The sequence below is a fragment of the Cyprinodon variegatus genome, unplaced genomic scaffold (genome assembly GCF_000732505.1).
Source record: "Cyprinodon variegatus isolate N-32 unplaced genomic scaffold, C_variegatus-1.0 Scaffold875, whole genome shotgun sequence".
NCBI lineage: Eukaryota > Metazoa > Chordata > Actinopteri > Cyprinodontiformes > Cyprinodontidae > Cyprinodon > Cyprinodon variegatus.
The window spans coordinates 24,137-43,022 of NW_015151328.1; the positions used below are offsets into that span (position 1 = coordinate 24,137).

Consider the following 18,886-nt stretch of genomic DNA (forward strand, 5'->3'; position numbering starts at 1 on the left):
CTGAACATGGTGTAAAAAGGCAAAGTGAAAGAAAATGTGAAGCGACGCGTGGCTGGCTATAAACCCGCAGCGATGCAAACAGAAGCTCAAATTCAGTTTGATAGAAGGTGGCGTCAACGCCACTGTGCAAAAAGGAAAACACCTGACACTGCGGACGGTAAGCTTAAGCATCAGAGCCGACTGTGACAAGCTGCCCAGTTACTTAACAGCAAAGAAGGAAACATTTTCTAAACTACAAACAAAGAAACAAATCCAGCTTATCTTGTATTTTTTTTTTTACTTTTTTATGGCACTTTCTATTAAAATTCATTAGGATGAATAAGAAGCTTGACTCCACCCTGTCTGCCATGATGATTTTCGATGTTTGTAGCATTTGACAAGAACAATTTAGTCAATTTCAATCAACAGCACTCCATAAGACCCTATAATTATGTGGGGAAAAGTTCCAAATGTTGTTCTTTTGTTGGAGAAAATGGCTATAGTTCCTTTAGTCAAAATGAACAACATTTTTAGGAATAGCTTTATTTATTTTTACAGGTCCCAGAACTTCCTTATAGATTGTAAAGACCAGCCCACCACCCAGCTCTAATTTGGTCCCAGTTCATGCTGTAAACAATAGACCCCTGGGGTTGAGTTTGCTGACACCTAGAGGAGGAAATCAAAACTGCGACCAAGAAACTGCAACCCATCCTCACCTGCATAACAGCAAAACATAGAAAACATCAGAATCTTTGGTTTATTCTTCCCACGAAGGTTTTAGTGACATATTAGCTGAAAACATGAGGAAAATTATCTGTTGGTTCAGATTTAAAATATCTTTAACTGAAGATATTCATATTTCTAATCCTCGGTAAAAAAAATGTTTTACCTCATACTATTGCTCTGTTCAAATACTGAATTTAGCAACAAAAGATAATAAAACACAACCAGACTGTAACATAATGACCAAATATCAGTTGTTAAAGCAGCTTAAAAATAATCAGTGACAGTAACAGTAGAGGATGGTGCCAAAAATGAAGAAAAATACAATTATTGTTCATTATTTCAACTGTGAGGGTAAAGTTAAAGAAACTTTTTGTTCAGGGATTTTGTGATTAAAGTACAAAGGCAAGAAAATTATGGGACCTGTAAAAAGGCATTACCCAAAATCGATATTAGAGATGTCCCGATCCAAGCATGTCTTAGTGATCTATGTCCGAATGAAACTCTGCTTCCAGAACCTACTGACTGTTAACCATCAGTGGTTCTACATGAAACATGGCCTCAATGAGATGAGCTGCTTCAGTTTATGAGCAAAGCTTGCAAAACTGCATGGTGGATATAGATTTCATGAATCTGTGATGGGGTTTTTTAACCGCCATAACATTAATAGTTAAAGAGACGATTGGCTGATGTAACTCGCTGCCTGCTATTCTCAGATTTCCCCCCGTTTATCCTGAAAGCAGCTGAAAAAGCAGTTATTACATCGTATGAGGATCAACCAGCAACAGTAAAATATAGATAAAAACAAATATATGAGTCCTATCAAAACAGAGTAAACATGTTAGCGTTAGCCTAGCATTTTAGCCAACTGCTATGGATTAACCATTTTTAGCAGCAGTGAGATGTGAACTTGTTAAAAGCAGCAGAAAATGTTTCCAATAATATGACATAATATATCAGCTATCTGGGCAGCAGATTATGAGCTGGTTTGGACTGGATTTTCATGGCGCCAGATGAAAACGGCTAACATACGTGGAAGATCAGCGCGAGGAAGTAAAATACTAAAGTGGAACATTAAATACTGATGTAAAATGAGTCCTTTTACTGCATGTACAAGAATTTCCTTTCATAAGGTATTGGTCTGAGACAAGTTTATTCTTGAATACATTTAATCCGCATTGGTGACATCTGATAAACCTTACACCAGGGCTGAATCCTTAATCTGAATTATTTTGGTTGGTCCGACCCCTCCCCCCCGATAAGATCTAAACTTCAAGGCCTTTTATCATAAGCAGAGTTTCATGTTTTTAAACTAAACATGCAACCTTTAAATGTTGAACTTTTTTGAATTCTTTTCTGGTATTTAGTTTGAACAAGGCACAGTTCTTCAGATGTTTAAAAAGAACCACAGTCGCAACAATAAGACCGTTTGTGCTTTTAGGGAGGTAGAAGGCCCCGAAGGCACTCTTAAAAATGCTCTTAATTTATTAATTAGACACCAAGATAAACAAACAAACAAAAAAAAGTAAAATGAGGGAAAACCTTAAATGTAAAAGAGATGGCAGCCTCCTACTAAAAACACACACAGATCTAGTTCTAAACTTTGGGGGTGGATATGAAAGAGGTCCAAAAACATCCTGCTGCCAACTTTTTAGAAACTCCAGCACTTCTTCATGTGGAGATTTCAAGGTTTAGTTTTTCCTATTTTAACTTTGTGTGCAGCAGAGTAGGAGGAATATTATTAAGCAGCGCTGCAAGATTAAAAGCACAGGATTCCTCTTTGGGGATTCGAAGACATTAATAGAGAAAGGTCTGCTGTACAGATGTGGAGATCACAAATGTAACATCTGGATCTAACAACTAGTAAAGAGCGAGCAGCTGGACTAATGATTGCACTTTTATACTCAGGCCTGAGTCTGTGCCATTCAAGCAGAGGTTGGGCGCTTCAGACTGACGTTTGGTGAGGAAGCTGCGCAAATCGTCAGCGGGATATGACAGAGCTGATTGAGTTGTATGATGTGCCACCGTTGCAGGTAGGGGGATATCCATTAGGGGCCCCATTCAGAGCCTCCATATTGACCTTAAACACAGGAGAGGCTTTCAGCAGGAAGTCAGCTGCATCTCTGCGTCCTAGCTCCCTTAGCTTAGTCATCAGCACGCCCACCGTGCTGCTGGTTCTGCTGCTCCACTCTCGCAGCAGCGCCGCGGTTGGGCTGGGCTGCAGCTCAGCCCGCTGGGAGTCTGAGTCCGGCGTGCCGTTTGGAGTCCCGTTGCTGTGTTTGGCCACCAAATCAGTGAGTCCGAGGTTCATGGCCAGCAGGCACCAGTCCTTCCCCAATGCATCGGGGGGATCCAGCATGCGGCACAGCTTCCTGCGAGCCAGCAAGGGCACGTCGGAGATGTGGATGTCCATCCCCAGAGTCCCCAGCTGGTAAACCTCAGCGCAGCCAAACACCAGGATGCTGCTAAAGCTCTCCCTGTAGCCGCCCATGGTGTTGGTGAGTGAAGTTTCCCTCTGGATCTGAGCGCGGCAGAAATCTTTGGGTTGGTAGACCATGATGGGGGCATGGTGCTCCCGCAGCTGCTGAGGGCTCAGGTAGTATTTGGCTGTGAGCAGTCCAGGCAGCGTGGAGGCCAGAAGGTTCTCTGTTATACTACAGATGGTGTCCAGCAGGGTGTAGCACTTGGCCCGCTCTGTGTCAGGTCCGCGCACCTGGATCTCCACGCCCTGCCCGTGGTTGACCAGCAGTATCATGGCCTCCACCCCTGCTTGGCTCACTTTGGCTCCGTTGGTCCAAAGGTGGATGTCTCCGTCCAACTCCTCCCCACCTTCTTCCTCAGGTTTCTGCTGGTGGCTCCAGCGACACAGGTTCACCTGCAGCTTGTGAAACATCCCACAGGGGAACGGAGTGAGGTGCTCGGCGGGGACGAGCCTAACCCCGCCGTAGATCAGCGAATCCTCATCCTCCTCCTCGGTCCAGGAGCGGTGGAGGCCGTTCGTCTTGATCAGGGCGGGAACATCCACCATGGATGGGTTGGTGACGTCACGGGCGCACACGTCCATGGCGTCCAGGATCTGCAGCAGCTCCTCCACATCGCTTTCAGGGGCCAGAGCCTGCACCTCCTCCAACCTGTAGCGCCCCCTGTAGTGGTGGATGGCCTTCGGGGTTTCCACAGAGAGCAGTTTACCGAGGATGTTTGTGCAGAGCCAGCGAGGCTCGAGGATGACGACGTCCTGCACCGTCTCACTCTGCATGATGTTGATCTGGATGTTTGTGGAAAACACACAAATCAGAGAAGTTGGATAAGTTGGAGCTAAAGCAGCTTAGAGTGCATTTACACTGATAGAAGACTTACATCTAAAAGGCTAAAAAAAGAGATTATACTTCAAATAATAACCACAGAGGGTTCCTTTTTAATTCATTTTTTTATTTTGACCACAGAGGCTTTAAAGTTACTCTTGCAGTGTGCTATATGTACATAAACCCAGCCTAACATTTGGAAAACATACCTTAGCAAATGGAAAGCAACATACTGTGTTCATTATCAAAAAGCTTCCATCATTAATCTGGATCTATATAAGATAATTCTGCTAACCTGAAATGAGGCCTTTTCCAGAGGCTACATTCTCTTTAATACATCCAATACTGAGGATGTATAACTGTGATGAAGGTCCTGTTATAAAACCCAAATGAGTCCAAGTTTGAAGCTTATGACTCAATCACAACAGATTGAAGAAAAAGAAAAAAAAAAAAAATCAGGATTTGTAAAAGCAACAAGGCTCTGAGACCAGTTTGATACAAAGACAGATCCAGGAGCATCTGCTCAATAACTCTTGAAACCAGAAAACTATGTTTTATGGTCTGTGGAGGTAAATACTCACCTCTTTCCATCCAATTTTTTGTGATAAAAAAAAATATTATATATATATATATGTATATATATGACAATGTGAATTAGGCATGTTTATTAGATCGAATTAACCAGTTGATGCTAAATATAATGTCGTCCGACGCTTAAGTTAAAAACAAAAGGAAGTAGAGGTGGCAGAAAAATAAAAAAGGAAGTAGAGGTGGCAGAAAAATAAAAAAGGAAGTAGAGGTGGCAGATTAGAGCAGACTACAGAGATCAGGACCAAGGTTTTAATTAATGTGTTTGATTTAGGCAAACTGTCCTAACTTTATCATATCGGCTAATATTAGCGGTAGGTTCATGACACCGGGAGATGTCAAGAGAGAAGTGTGTTTCTAACTCTTCTATTTATGAGACAGGCGAAAATGGTTTCCATCGTTCTTTAATAAATTAAATTATTTTTGAAATGAATTGTGGAGCAACAATCAAGCGCTTCTATTGTGATACTTCGAAATGCGCCCACCAAAATGATTATGGAAGCATCCGATTCCAGCGGAACACATTTGGAGAGGTCAAGATGAGGGTTTCCAATACCAGCACTCCGCCAGCTCTGTAGCACGGTAGTGTCAACATCATGGTTTGGGGATGTTTCTTTGCCATCAAGTTAAAAGAAAAATCAAGACTTCTATACTGCAACTATAGTCTGCAACTATACATAAATTTTTGGATTTTAAAATTGAGTTTTTTTTTGTTTTTTTAAATAAACACCAGGGAAGACAAAAGATTGCTGATGCTGATAATGAGTGAATGTACAAGCCCTTCTCAAAATATTAGTATATTGTGATAAAGTTCATTATTTTCCATAATGTAATAATAAAACTTGAACATTCATGTATTTTAGATTCATTGCACACTAACTGAAATATTTCAGGTCTTTTATTGTCTTAATACAGATGATTTTGGCATACAGCTCATGAAAACCCAAAATTCCTATCTCACAAAATAAGCATATCATGAAAAAGGTCTCTAAACGAGCTATGCACCTAATCATCTGAATCAACAAGTTAACTCTAAACACCTGACAAAGATTCCTGAGTGCTTTAAAACTCCCAGCCTGGTTCATCACTCAAACCCCAATCATGGGTAAGACTGCCGACCTGACTGCTGTCCAGAAGGCCATCATTGACACCCTCAAGCAAGAGGCTATGGCACAGAAAGATATTTCTGAACGAATAGGCAGTTCTCAGAGTGCTGTATCAAGGCACCATAGTGGGAAGTCTGTGGGAAGGATAAAGTGTGGCAGAAAACGCTGCACAACGAGAAGAGGTGACCACACCCTGAGGCAGATTGTGGAGAAGGGCAGATTTCAGACCTTTGGAGACCTGCAGAAGCAGTGGACTGAGTCCGGAGTAGAGACTTCCAGAGCCACCGTGCACAGGCGTGTGCAGGAAATGGGCTACCGGTGCTTCATTCCCCAGGTCAAGCCACTTTTAGACCAGAAACGGCGGCAGAGGTGCCTGTCCTGGACTGTTGCTCAGTTTTGCATTTCAATTGGAAATCAAGGTGCCAGAGTCTGGAGGAAGACTGGGGAGAAGGAAACACCAAAATGCCAGAAGTCCAGTGTCAAGTACCCACAGTCAGTGATGGTCTGGGGTACCATGTCAGCTGCTGGTGTTGGTCCACTGTGTTTTATCAAGGGCAGGGTCAATGCAGCTAGCTATCAGGAGATTTTGTAGCACTTCATGCTACTATATCTGCTGAAAAGCTTTATGGAGATGAAGATTTCATTTTTCAGCACGACCTGGCAGCAGCTCACACAGTGCCAAAACCACCGGTAAATGGTTTACTGACCATGGCATCACTGTGCTCAATTGGCCTGCCAACTCTGCTGACCTGAACCCCATAGAGAATCTGTGTGTTATTGTGAAGAGAAAGTTGAGAGACGCAAGACGCCACACTCTGTATGAGCTAAAGGCCGCTATCGAAGCATCCTTGGCCTCCATAACACCTCAGCAGTGCCACAGGCTGATTGCCTCCATGCCACGCCTCATTGAAGCAGTCTTTTCCGCAAAAGGATTTGCAACCAAGTATTGAGTGCATAACTGTACAGAATTATTTGAAGGTTGACTTTTTTTGTATTAAGAAAACTTTAATTTTATCGGTCGGATGAAATATGCTAATTTTGTGAGATAGGAATTTTGGGTTTTCATGAGCTGTATGCCAAAATCATCCGTATTAAGACGATAAAACACCTGAAATATTTCAGTTAGTGTGCAATGAATCTCAAATATATGAATGTTCAAGTTTTATCATTACATTATGGAAAATAATTAACTTTATCACAATATTCTAATATTTTGAGAAGGACCTGTAAATCTGCCTCTGTGAATGTCATGCTGACAGAGCTGCAGATTAAACTTTCTTTTTCTTTTTCTGTCTTGAGACATTCTGGTGAACACAAAGTCACTAAATGTTCTCTGAGCAGAGATTGATTATTATGTTTACCAATAAAAGGTGCTTAAATTTTTTTTTCTGAATCAGCAGTGCACCCTGGTGGACGATAACTGGAAACCGAGAATTCATAAGAAGAAAAAACAAATGTAGGTTCTGATTCCTGAAGCCTCACCTCCCCCATGCTGTGCAGCTGCATGGCCAGTGTTCGCAGGTGATCCTGGCTGACCAGCGGGTTGAGCTGCTCCTGGACGTCATTGACAAACTGCTGCCACGATGTGAGCTGGTTAGGTCCGCTCAGCTTCCTCCAGGACGGCAGGGCGGCCAGCAGGCGCTCCGACAGCTGCGTCATTGGACTGCAACTCTGCAACAACGCACAACCGGAAGGTGAGAGCAGTAAAGAGATGAAGACAGAAAACTGAGAGGAGGTGGTTTAATATTCACACAAAGTGAGGATGTCTCTGAGGATGTTTGCAGAACTCACAGAGATGATGTTGGTCCGAAGCTCCTGCAGGTGGCTCCTCAGCAGCTTCAAGTCTTTGGAGTTCGATGCTCCGGCGTCCATCACAAACAGTTTGTCACTGATCTGCAGATCATTACCAAAGCTAAAAAAAAAAAAAAAAAAAACAAAAACAAAAAAACCCAGAAAAAAGCAAAGAAAAGGTCAAGGATTGTGATGTGCTTTTTGTTCTCAAATCTTATCTCTATACAGGAGCTTTACAGGAGTTTTTCGCTTAAGTTTGATTCCCTACCGGTTTCTGACTTCCTTGAGCAGCGCTTTCTCTTTATCGTAACTGAACTCGCCAGAGAACGCTCTGGTGATGTCGGCCAAGTCGGCATGCGTCGCCACCAGGACGACCGACAGGGGCTGCTGGATCCGACCTCCAAACACTGCTCAGACACAAAAACCAAAATCAGAACAATGATTTAATTTAGCTTTTTGGGGTGCTTATTTTTATATTTTTTAGAACACAGAGTAAACACCACTGTCATAATTTAATTTTTTTTTAAGGTTTAATGATGTATTGTCCTGGTAAATCATTAGAAGTGTCTTTTCCATGTTTAACGTTACATAAATAAATCACAGTTCACTTTCAGTTCAGTTTCACTAAGAAGGAAAGTTGGTTCCTTCAGACAATCTACAAAGGAGTTTAGCAGCCTCTATGCACTTTTACCAACTGGCAGTTTTTTAAAATCATTTTGCTCATGTTTTCTCCAATAATTCCCCAACAATTTCTATGTATATTGTTTATACAACTCTAATGCTGTAGAATTGTTTTGATCCTTCCTCTTAACAATAAGCTTGAGCAGTGAGCCGGTATTGACCTTCCTGACCTCTCTGGAAACTATTCTTGAGGTAAAAGAGGGAAATAAGTGCATGCTGTTTGGCCTTTTCTAAAAACAGGATGCTGTTAGCCTGGATCACTGAGATGTAGGGTTGCAGGACGGTTTGAAGATGACTGTGAAGCTGAGGCTTCCTCATCTGTTTAGTGGGCGTCATTCCTTCAGATGAAACTGAAGTCCAGCCTTGTTTTTTAACCACTTTTTAGAGAATAACTGCTAAACTTACAGCTATTTTCATTAAGTTTTATTGTCAGAGTTTTAACTCTCATGCTGTTTGGTTAATACGACAGATTTGATTATTTTCTGTTAAACTGTAGAGGTAAAAAGTTGATGGAAAAGATTTAAGATTGTTTCATAAACCAGGAATTTAAAGAAGACAGCAAATGTAGCCTGAGGCTGGTCTCCCCTCACCGATGTTGTCCTGGGGTGGGGTGAGGGCCTTCAGCAGGTTCAGCCAGTACGTGATGTGGCCCAGCTGGGTCTCGTACAGCTCCTCCAGGCTGAATAAGACCAGGTGGATCGCTGTGGCGTCATTGGCTGCAAAGTAGTCATAGGAGCAGTGGTAGACGGGGTTTCCTGAGAACTCCCATATGCTGAAATCCCCTACACCTTCAGATAAAGGAGAAAAAGAAAGCATAGAAGTTTAATTCTATAATATGTAATTCTTACATATCTATGCATTTAATTACAAAGATCTAGGTTAGAAGAGAGTGGGTGTTATTCAGGTTCTATGGGTTTCTCACCGTGGATGTTGGCATGCTGGATGTCGATGGCCTTGGTGGCCTGCTCGTCTGCTGTGGACAAAGCATTGTGGACGGGGGTGAAGACCTCCAAGACGCCTTTGGTCAGGCTAGGTTCAAACATCATGCTGCGACTGCGGACGCTCACGTTCTCACAGCCAGGATATAAGTTGGAGATGCTCACAGAGACTACGGAACCAAGCGAGGGACAGGAGACTTTTTACCAATCAGCTTTTATCACTATTGTGCTGCAGCTGATTGATCAACAGGTGTGAATTCTTGAGAACTTGGCAGTTTTCCACTGAGTCGGACTGGAGTTAGGAGACTGGAGTAGCTGAACTGCATCTACATCCTGAATTGTTCTTGTTTAGGCAATTGTTTTAGAAATGCAAAATATACAAATCAATAATATTTCCTCAATTCTTAGCAAAATTTTACCCTTACTTGATAAGAAAATATTTTCCTATGTCAAAATGTGTCACAAAGAAAGAACTTAAGTGTAATGTCATATTTGGTAACGATGTCTTTACTGCTACAAAGAAAAACAAACACCAAAAATGATTAAACATTGTGCAGGAGTAGCTATTGTGTAGTTTTCACCAACACTTCTTGCTTTGCAACACATGGGGGCGACATTCTACTAAAAATAAATCTGGAAAGACTTCATGTTTGAAATTACCCTCAGACACAGTATGGGCCTAAAGCAAGTCAAACATTCAGATCCTATTAAACAGCTTAGATGCATCCAGTGTTTTTTTAGAATTCATCCAAATACAGCAGAAACAAAACACTAATGGCACATGTGACAACTAGCACTGCATAGATCCTAAAACATGCAGTGAAATTCCCTTCGACCCTTAAGGTCATTCCAGAGAATGTTTGGTTTTTATTACTGCTCTGCAGGCCTTCAGCTTCCTCCACCTCTGGAGGAGGTGGAAATGTAAATGAGATGTCGTCTCCAACCCTCTGACTCTATGTGCTGCATTGGTGCAGCTACACAAAAGACAAACCTGGTTTAGATTCACCTCAATATAATTATAGAACACATGATAAAGTTAATTACTGTTGTTCTTTAAGCTGATGGATTCCCAGCTTGTGGATGGGATGTGATCGGTAACCTGATGTGATATCAGAGCAGAGATCCTGTCTGTTTGTCTGGGAGCTAACAGCTCTGGTTTAAGTTTGGCTATTGGATGTTTTAATGAGGTCTATAATCATATTTAAAAAGTCGCTATCACATGGCTCCGTCATTTACAAACATCATCTCTTAAAGCTTAAGGAAAACACATTTACGTCTGGACAAATAATAACAGCTAAACTTTTAGCTTTGCCAGGATTAAATTCTACCTCTAATACTAATAAGTAAATAAATAAACTAGAAAACTGTCTCTAAGAGCCGTTGTTGCCCTGAATAAAACAATCTCATCCAAACCCTAAACATCAATATTTATTTATTTAGTATCAATAAATTTTTCTTAAAATCGAGGTTGTTTCTGTTACATTTACATATTTATTCATTCATATATTTGTCCTGCCCTTGGATTTGCACAAAGGAATCCTGATTCTAATAATCTACACAAAAAAAATATTCCAGGAAAACCGAAAAGGGATTTAAAAAAAAAAGGAAGAACTTTTCCATAATAAGATTGGTTGTAGGAAAGAGTGAAATCAATAAAACTGCTTCAGATTTCTAACCTTAGGTTAAAACTGATGAAGGCTGCAGGTAAAACATTCACTTCATTGTATCCATTTCATAACATGGTTGGATGAAGTAGACTTTCCTTATTTTAGCACCTTCTTTGCTGAGAGAATGACGACCATATTTCCTTTTCCATTCATTTACTTGTGATAAATGTTTCTCTACTTTTTTTTATCATTTGAACATTTTCATTCAACAAAGAAACATCTGATTCTTTTCAACCTGCAGATTGCCTGTTCTGTCATTTTTAAAACCAATTTACAACAGCATAGCCATCAACATCCACAGACTGGGCTGATTCATGGAGAGCTGTCAATTACCTGCAGGTTTGGAGTTGATGGGGGAGTTGGGGTGTCGGGCCGCGTTTGTCATACGAGACGTCCTCCTCCTCCTGAAGAAGCTGCGCAGGATGCCACATTTCAGAGACTCCAGCAGGGTGCTCTTTCCAGCTCCAGAGTGTCCAAACAGCTTCAGTTTGATCCTGGGTTGGATGGTCTGAGTGGGACGCAGCTGCTGGATGTAGCTCAGTTTGTGGTTGTCCTGATTACAAGAGAGAAACGTTAAGAGGAATACAGAGGAAGAGAAAGGTATCACTGACATCCGTCTACCCTTTATGATCAACATGGATGTTTACTTTCTCTGTTTTTAAACCAAACTTTTTTTCCCCCACTTAATTTCCCATTTATATAGCTGTGTACAGCACTATGAACATCCACCTTGGAAAGAATTACCTTCCACCATCTGTTGTGGTTTCTAAGACCATAACAAATCTTCTCAGTTTCAAAAGCGTCACGGGTTCTTTAAATATGGAACACGTGATAGATAACAAGCATAAAAGGGGATGGGATTTTAAAAAGATCTGGATGCTTTTGGCACAGCCAGAATGTTCGCTCCCTCCTGTAGCTCTACAATCCTGCCAGTTAAACATTTTTTAACAAGTAAGACTGTCTTGTAACCATCCACCAGATGAGTCAGCCATCAGAAGTGGCCTCCAACCCTCTGAGTGGTTGTGTGGGATGTAAAAACACTCCACACTCCCACCTGGGTTATGAATCTGCATTGTGTAAATGCAGTTTGTAATTCCAGCGTTTGTGGTTCAAAGAGGACAAATATTCACGTTGAACCAAATGTGCTCCGTCTTTTCTTTGTTTCTGACGCCTTGAGTAGTCGATCTTTCTATCGAATCTGGTTTCCATGTGTTAAAACGTCTTAATTTAGCCCAACATATGCAGAGGATGACTGTTTTCACAGTTGTTGCTTTCATGTTCTCGCACTCTGCTCTGAATCTCAGCAGGTTTGATGAGAAAATGGAATCAGACAGTAAGTCGGTATCATTCTGCTTTAGATGGGGTCCACTTGCATTTTTATCCTTATATTTCCAATGTTTTCAGGATTAAATTGGTAAGAGTCCTTAGATTTTGTTTTTGACAAAGTCACATTTATTCATGGTAGATATTTCAAAATGGCTTTAAGCAAAGAGACTGAAAGGAAGCAAGTAGGAAGGAGATACTGAATAATCAACCTTTTTCTGTGCATTTCCTTTACTTGTACCAAATTTGAAAAAAAACAACAACAAAAAAACTAATTTTATCCATACCCTGATTGCAACTAAAATCCGGTGGCATACATGTATAGGAACATTGGAGATTCACAAAAACCAGGGCATGAATCAATTAAAATTAACACTACCTCATCATATTTTTACTGACGTTAAAGTAAAAAGTAGCCATCCAAGAAATAACTCAAGGAAGAGCGAATAAAGTATTTCTCAAGTACTGAGCAACTGATTTACTCCCTACACATGATCATAGTAACTCATTTAATGTTTTACCAATTGACGTAAAGTTAAAAAAATATAGTTATATACAAATTCTGGCATTTCAAAGAATAAGATAACAAACATACAGCAAAAGAAATAGTAACAGACTGTTAGAATAGGCTAAATTACAATATATTGTTTACTGTATTTTAAAGTTATTTACTATTTTATTAAGTAAAATTGCTCATAATGGGTGTAGTAGTCGGACATTTTACTTCAAAGAAGTGATACTTTTTCCAGAGTTTTTCTCAAGTAAAACTAGAAAGTACATTGCTCTAAAATTACGAAAAGTATGTTCATTTTTAAGTTACTCAAGTAAATGTAACCACCCAACTGTGTCCAGCACTGACTTATTGGATCCCACAGGCTGAAGTTATTTTAAAATCGGGGTATTGGAGGATTCTGATCAGATGGATCATAACGCTGTAATTTCATAAGGTTGAATGTGTCTATTTGTAATGATTTACACTGAACAGCTACAATAATAAGCCTCAGTCCAGGTGAAGTCCCGTACCACCCAACCAGACAGCCCAGGGTGTCTATGGAGTGCGACCACTAGCAGCATGTTCACCCCACAGCTAGTTCTGCCCCTCACTGTAAGCCATGCTATTTCCCCTGAAGTGGCATTAAACAAAAAGTGGCTAAAAATGAAGCCAAACCAAACTCCTTTGACTTCTTCAAGACCATCCAACAACTGGTTAAAGTGCTGAAAACTTCCAGCAATAGTGTGCGTTGGGAGGAACACGTGCATCTCCACACAGATGACGGAGTTTATATAGCGAAGTATGGCTCTATGTGTGGGGTAACGTGCCATCAACATGTTGTTAAAATCTAACACGCTTCTATTGCCGTCTCTACACCTCTACACCAAAATAGTCGGGCGTTGACACTGCCTGACTGCATCATCACCACCTGCGTCAGACATTTAGTCTTATATCGCTAACTACGTTAAGGCTTTTGAAAACAATTCGTTAATTGACTCCTTTCTTTTTTTTTTTTTAAGGTGTTGATGTTTTTTTTTTTTCATCCTTACCTTTTTAAGCTTTCCCAGTAAATCCACTATGTGCTCATGATGATCAGTTGAAGCTAAATCCTCTGCCGTCTTTCCTTCCTGCATTGGGCGAAGAAAATAAGGCTATCGCCAAATTGTTCCACTTGATTTATGCATATAAATTGCTAGAATATAATTAATGCAGGGAGTGTTGCAGATTTTATGGACACTGCAATGTAAGTAGAACAGTAAGGGAAAAACAGACAAAAAAGGAAAAAAAAAGAAAGAAAAAGATAAAAGAGAGATAACGATAACACTTCTTCAGTCTGCTTCATCACCTGCAAAGAGATGTAAAAAAAAAAAGCACAACCAACAGACATATCAGAAGATAAAAATATGGGCTTTCTGTGTGGAAGTTAATCTCTAAGAACCTTGAACCAAGCCCCTGTAGTTGTTTGTGAGAGTGCACATATGCATGCAAAGTTTATCCAAAGGAAAATGCTCAATAGTGGTTGTGAAGAGCCATAGACACGCCCCTCCAGAGCACAGAGGCGAGCGCCAGGGGACCCAAAGCCCCAGACGCACCAAGGGATTTTAAAGGCACACTATGCAACATTTTTCAGTTAATTAATGTGTTCCATAACGTTATGGATGAGTCATTTCAGGTTGAACAAAGGTATTCTCGGCCGCCCTGGTGGTCTGTGGGGGAAATACTGCACTTGCAATTGCAGGAGCACCGACCCGCACCCACAGGCTCAGAAGTCTCGTGAGAGTCAGTCTTGCTTTACGGCGAGAACTGCTACACGCCCCCAGTTAAAAGCATTCTCGTTGCTAGCACAGTGGCAATCTTTGTGCAGTTATGCAACGTTCACGCAGCAAAAGCAGCACAATCGCGTCTGCTGCTTCCTTTTTGCTGCTTGTACCAGTTAGTTCTGATGCGCGGCTGAAGCAGCTTTGCTGCTCTGGCTGCGTGGTGCAAAAGTGTGTCTGAGGCGCATTGGGCGGAGCTTCACTATCCTTTCTCTGCCTTGCAGCTATATTTGCTGTGATCAGTGGGAATAAAGTAGTTTTAATATGTGTTTAAGTGAGAAAATACACCTGAAAACTTAATCAGTGCTGTCAGTTCATTCAGATTATTATCCTGCCTTCAATATTTTTTCTGTCGGAGCCGCTCAGACCCCCACATACCAGGGATGCGCCGACAGTATGGATCCCTTCATCAGCAGCGGTTCACCGCGGCAGCTGGTAGGTGTTTTTCATCTAAATAATCCAAACTGCATATTCTGCCGGCAGATTTCTGCATTTTAAGTTAATTTAGGCGTCAATAAACTGTTTAAGAGGAGTGATCATCAGCGCTGTGTCTCTCTCCCTGCGTTAAACGCACCCGACGCACTGCTTCAGCTGCTCAGACGTGCTGCGCCTGCTGCTCAAAACGCGCCGCGGGACCTTTTGCTGCGCCTTGACGCACGTCAACCATTGACTTTGCATGTAAACTCGCTGCTTCTGTCGCGCCAGCTACGTCCAGTGTGAACGCAGCATTAGTCATTTGCTGCTAAGCTCAAAACAACCGCGCCTGGCTTGACGGAGAAACCAGGAGAACAGCTGAGCATATTTACGACAGTGCACTTTTACTTTCGCCCTCTGGGGGGAGCCTCGCTGGAAAATCAACACCGGTTGCATAGTGTACCTTTAAGAGCAAAGGCGGCCAAGAGAGGCCAACCCAGGAAATCCGACCCCCCACCAAGGGAGGAGGGATGACCCAGAGGAAATTCCCCATTCATGGCAATGCTGGAGCTCCAAGGAGCCATGGGGACAAGTCTGCGGGGTCCGCCAGCAGCCAGCCACCCCCAAGTGGATCCAGCAATAGGCCCGAGGGATCCGAGGCCCGAGGGGTGTCCCACCACCTGGCGGGAGCGCCGACCAGGCCCCAGGGGGTAGCCGCCAGCATAAGCCAGTACCTACCCAAGCATCCAACCCCAAAAACCGAGCACCACCAGTGCACTGGTGAGTCCAGGCATCAGCCAGCGGAGGGAGAACAGGATGGGGGGAATGGGCTTCGAGACAGGTCCTGTTTAAATGATAAATTGATTCTGTAGGTCTGGGGGAATCATTAAACCTAATTTGTTCCATCAGCATATAAAATAATTAGGTAAATACCAGCTAGTTTTCAAATTAAAAGTGGGAAATTACATTTAGGTTTGCCGGCTGGTTTCAGAATTTGTAGATTTCTACTGGTTTTAAATAAACGTTTTGGCTTTCTTCATCTTCTAAGGAATCTGAACTTATTGAAGCTTTATTATGTTTGTAAAAACATATTTTTGTTTTGCCTTCAGATAATGTTAGAAAGATAGCTGTGAGATTAAGAGGCGAGAGTCCCGTTTTCTCCAATAACGTTATTCTGTTTAAGGAAAAGCCTACATTTTAGATTCCTCAGTCTATTGATAATCACTGCATATTTGAAGCACTGTTGGAAAATTTCCAATTTGTTCTAACCCGTTTCCTTCCCAAAACGCACAGTCAACACCACCCCTCCCAAAAAAATAAATGGTTTTAGGTGTTAGGAACAGAGCCATCTGTCGCTGTGTGGATGTGTTTGTTGCTCCAAATGGAGAAACAGTCTCCATAGTTTGTTATGGATAAAAACAAAGAAAAAAAATAAACAACCTGTGATTCACTATAGACAAAAATGGCTTAAAGCTTTTCCTGCTGCTACGTCTGCATCATTTTTGTATATCATATCAGGAGAGCACCTCTGAGCTAAACACTGACCACTTTAATGTCTTAGAAATTTAACAGGAGAGCTACAGATGGCAGAGTGTCACAATTACTACTACTGATGCCTGGCAACCACAGAGGAACATTAGGCTTGTTAATCACACAAGCTGGAGGGGAGCACCACAACACCCAGGTCATTACATAACTGTTGCTATGAAGAGTTTCAAAGGATGAGGAATAATTATATAAGCAACCGGACAGCGTTTGAGTCATGGAGGGGTTTAAATATAAGACATTTATTTTTAATGTCAAATAGGAGAAGGAAATCTCAGAAATAAAACATCTAGATGCTTCAGCTTGACATTCCTTTATGCAACACAGAAAACTGGACAATTAATTATACATTTCAAAATGTATTCCACCTCAGCTGTCATACAATATCAACCACAAAGGAAGGGAAGACAAAACGATCTGTGTGGAACAGCTGGAGTTGGAAACAGTCTTGGAGCTTTAATAGCCATCAGGCTCCTACACCTCATCACTATCCATGGCGCTGAACCGTCTCCTTTAAGAGTTTGAACTTTTCTCCTTTCATTTGTGAAAATGAGAAAAAGAGGCAACTTTGAAACAACTGGACCTCATAACTCATCCTCACTCCCTTGTTAAGGAGCCAGACATGGGCTGTCTCCTCTAAAGAGAGGAGGCCTGGAAACCCAGAGGAGTCACACTCCAACACTTTCAGAGGACTGAGTGGCAAGACAAATATGACCACTTAAAACAAACCGTTTTCTCATCAGACTCACCATTTATACTGTCCACACACAGACCTGAACAAGCTTCCAGTTTTTTAAACAATGTGAGATTGCTGAAGTCACTTATAGGACCAAGCCAACACTAAACCAGTCTACCAGTCTAAAGTTAGTCCAGAAAGTTCATAGAAAAAAAAGTAAAAACAAAAAAAAAAAACTGTTTCCAAATAAATCTGACTGCTTTAATTCTTCATCTGTTAATTAATCCCAAATATTAGTGCTTTCTGCCTTATGTATAAAAACTGTTCCCCGCCTTTAATAAACGATTTAATACTTTTATTAACTGATTTCATTTCTATGTTAGATTTTACATATCGTTGCTTAAAGATTTTGATAATTCTCAAAAATGGCTTTAACTATAATTGAACAAAAATAAAAATGCCAACACCACAATAATTTCACACACAGATCGATCACTTTAGCCTCAGATTCCAACAACGATCTCTGTGTAAATGCAAATCAATCTTAGAATAAGAAAATAAAAATCCTTTTAGCAAACCTAGAGAAATGAATCTTGTCGAGGTTAATCACTCTCACAGTAGACACTCTAAAAAAAAACTCAGATTTGTCTATTTAAAGGTTTACAAAACATCCATGACAAAAATGTATGGAATTCATTAAGCGGGAGAAACAAACCGCCAATGGCGCCAGCTATTTTTTCCAACTGGGTGAAGAAAGACTCGAGGGACCAATTTATTCTGAGTTTTGGGGTGTGATTTTCCCAGCAGCAAATCTGTTTATCACCAATTTCTCTGCAGCTCAAGCAGAAAGTGACAAAATGTCTCAAACAATTAAGCTGTTATTTCATCAGGGAGATCTTTTTTTTATTATTTCTAAATGAGGCTGAGCTACTTATTATTATTAACTGTGGTTATCTGCTATACTAAAATGGTTATGTTGGATCTTCCCTGAAATGGTGAATCTGTTAGGATTTCCAACCAAAGGGGGGAAGTGACTCACGTTAGTGACGGCGTCGATGTTAGCTCCGGCTAGGCAGAGGTGGCGGACAACCTCAAGGCTCCCGTTTCCAGCGGCCAGGTGAAGAGGTGTTTTACCATACTGGAGAAGAAGATTAAAATAAAAATGTTATGAGAAACATGATAAAAAAAACTATTTCTCTTCAGAAAGTGGGATCTCACTATCAACCAAGTGTCTTAACAATGATTCTGTTAGCATGTTTATGCAGTCTGTAGGCCTTTACCTTTAAAAAATGCAAAGACAAACTCCTCCTTAATCCTTGAATAATACATCATCCTACAAATGAAAGTAGCACAGCAGAGCTAATGAAGGGACAACAGTGCTGTGGTTCAATATGTCAGAGAAATGGTGTTAAAACTTTATAGCAATAACTGAGTGCAAATTTATCCAGGTTACCGATATAAATAACAGTTAGTGTACAGAACATATTGGTAATAATAGCATTAGTACTAGTATTGGTAGCAAAAATGATAACAAGAGTAGTTATTTTTTTAACATTTCACACATCCTTCATTGTTTCTTGCCTTCACCTAAAGCTGGCCTCTGTGTATATTATATCTGTTTTAAAACTATAAAAGGTTAAAGAAATAAACCTATGGAATGATGTTTTATCTATGGTACATTAAAACTGCTTTTAGACATTAGAGACAGTGTTGCGCCGATGCCATTTTTTGGCCCCGATACCGATACCTGGCTGTGCCTTATTGGCCGATATCGAAACCATCTGTTTGAAAAGGATGTGTGTGTGTATATATGAAAAATTCCATACTACTTGGATGTAAAATA

The 18,886-nt window shown here is 41.0% G+C and overlaps 1 protein-coding gene across 4 annotated transcripts in view; it reads right to left on the minus strand.

The window, feature by feature from the left end:
* Positions 1-18,886, minus strand: part of dapk1 (death-associated protein kinase 1) — an 82,021-nt gene continuing 63,135 nt past the window's right edge. For 3 of the 4 annotated variants that reach the window (XM_015397618.1, XM_015397619.1, XM_015397620.1), the window contains exons 18-26: positions 18,083-18,181; positions 13,641-13,718; positions 11,109-11,328; positions 9,093-9,278; positions 8,761-8,958; positions 7,758-7,896; positions 7,490-7,610; positions 7,181-7,369; positions 1-3,967 (exon numbers count right to left, since the gene is read on the minus strand). In XM_015397618.1, the coding sequence (XP_015253104.1) occupies positions 2,684-3,967; positions 7,181-7,369; positions 7,490-7,610; positions 7,758-7,896; positions 8,761-8,958; positions 9,093-9,278; positions 11,109-11,328; positions 13,641-13,718; positions 18,083-18,181 (2,514 nt within the window). In that variant the 3' untranslated portion in view covers positions 1-2,683. The remainder of the gene's footprint in view (positions 3,968-7,180; positions 7,370-7,489; positions 7,611-7,757; positions 7,897-8,760; positions 8,959-9,092; positions 9,279-11,108; positions 11,329-13,640; positions 13,719-18,082; positions 18,182-18,886) is intronic. The other variant, XM_015397621.1, reaches the window with a different exon arrangement.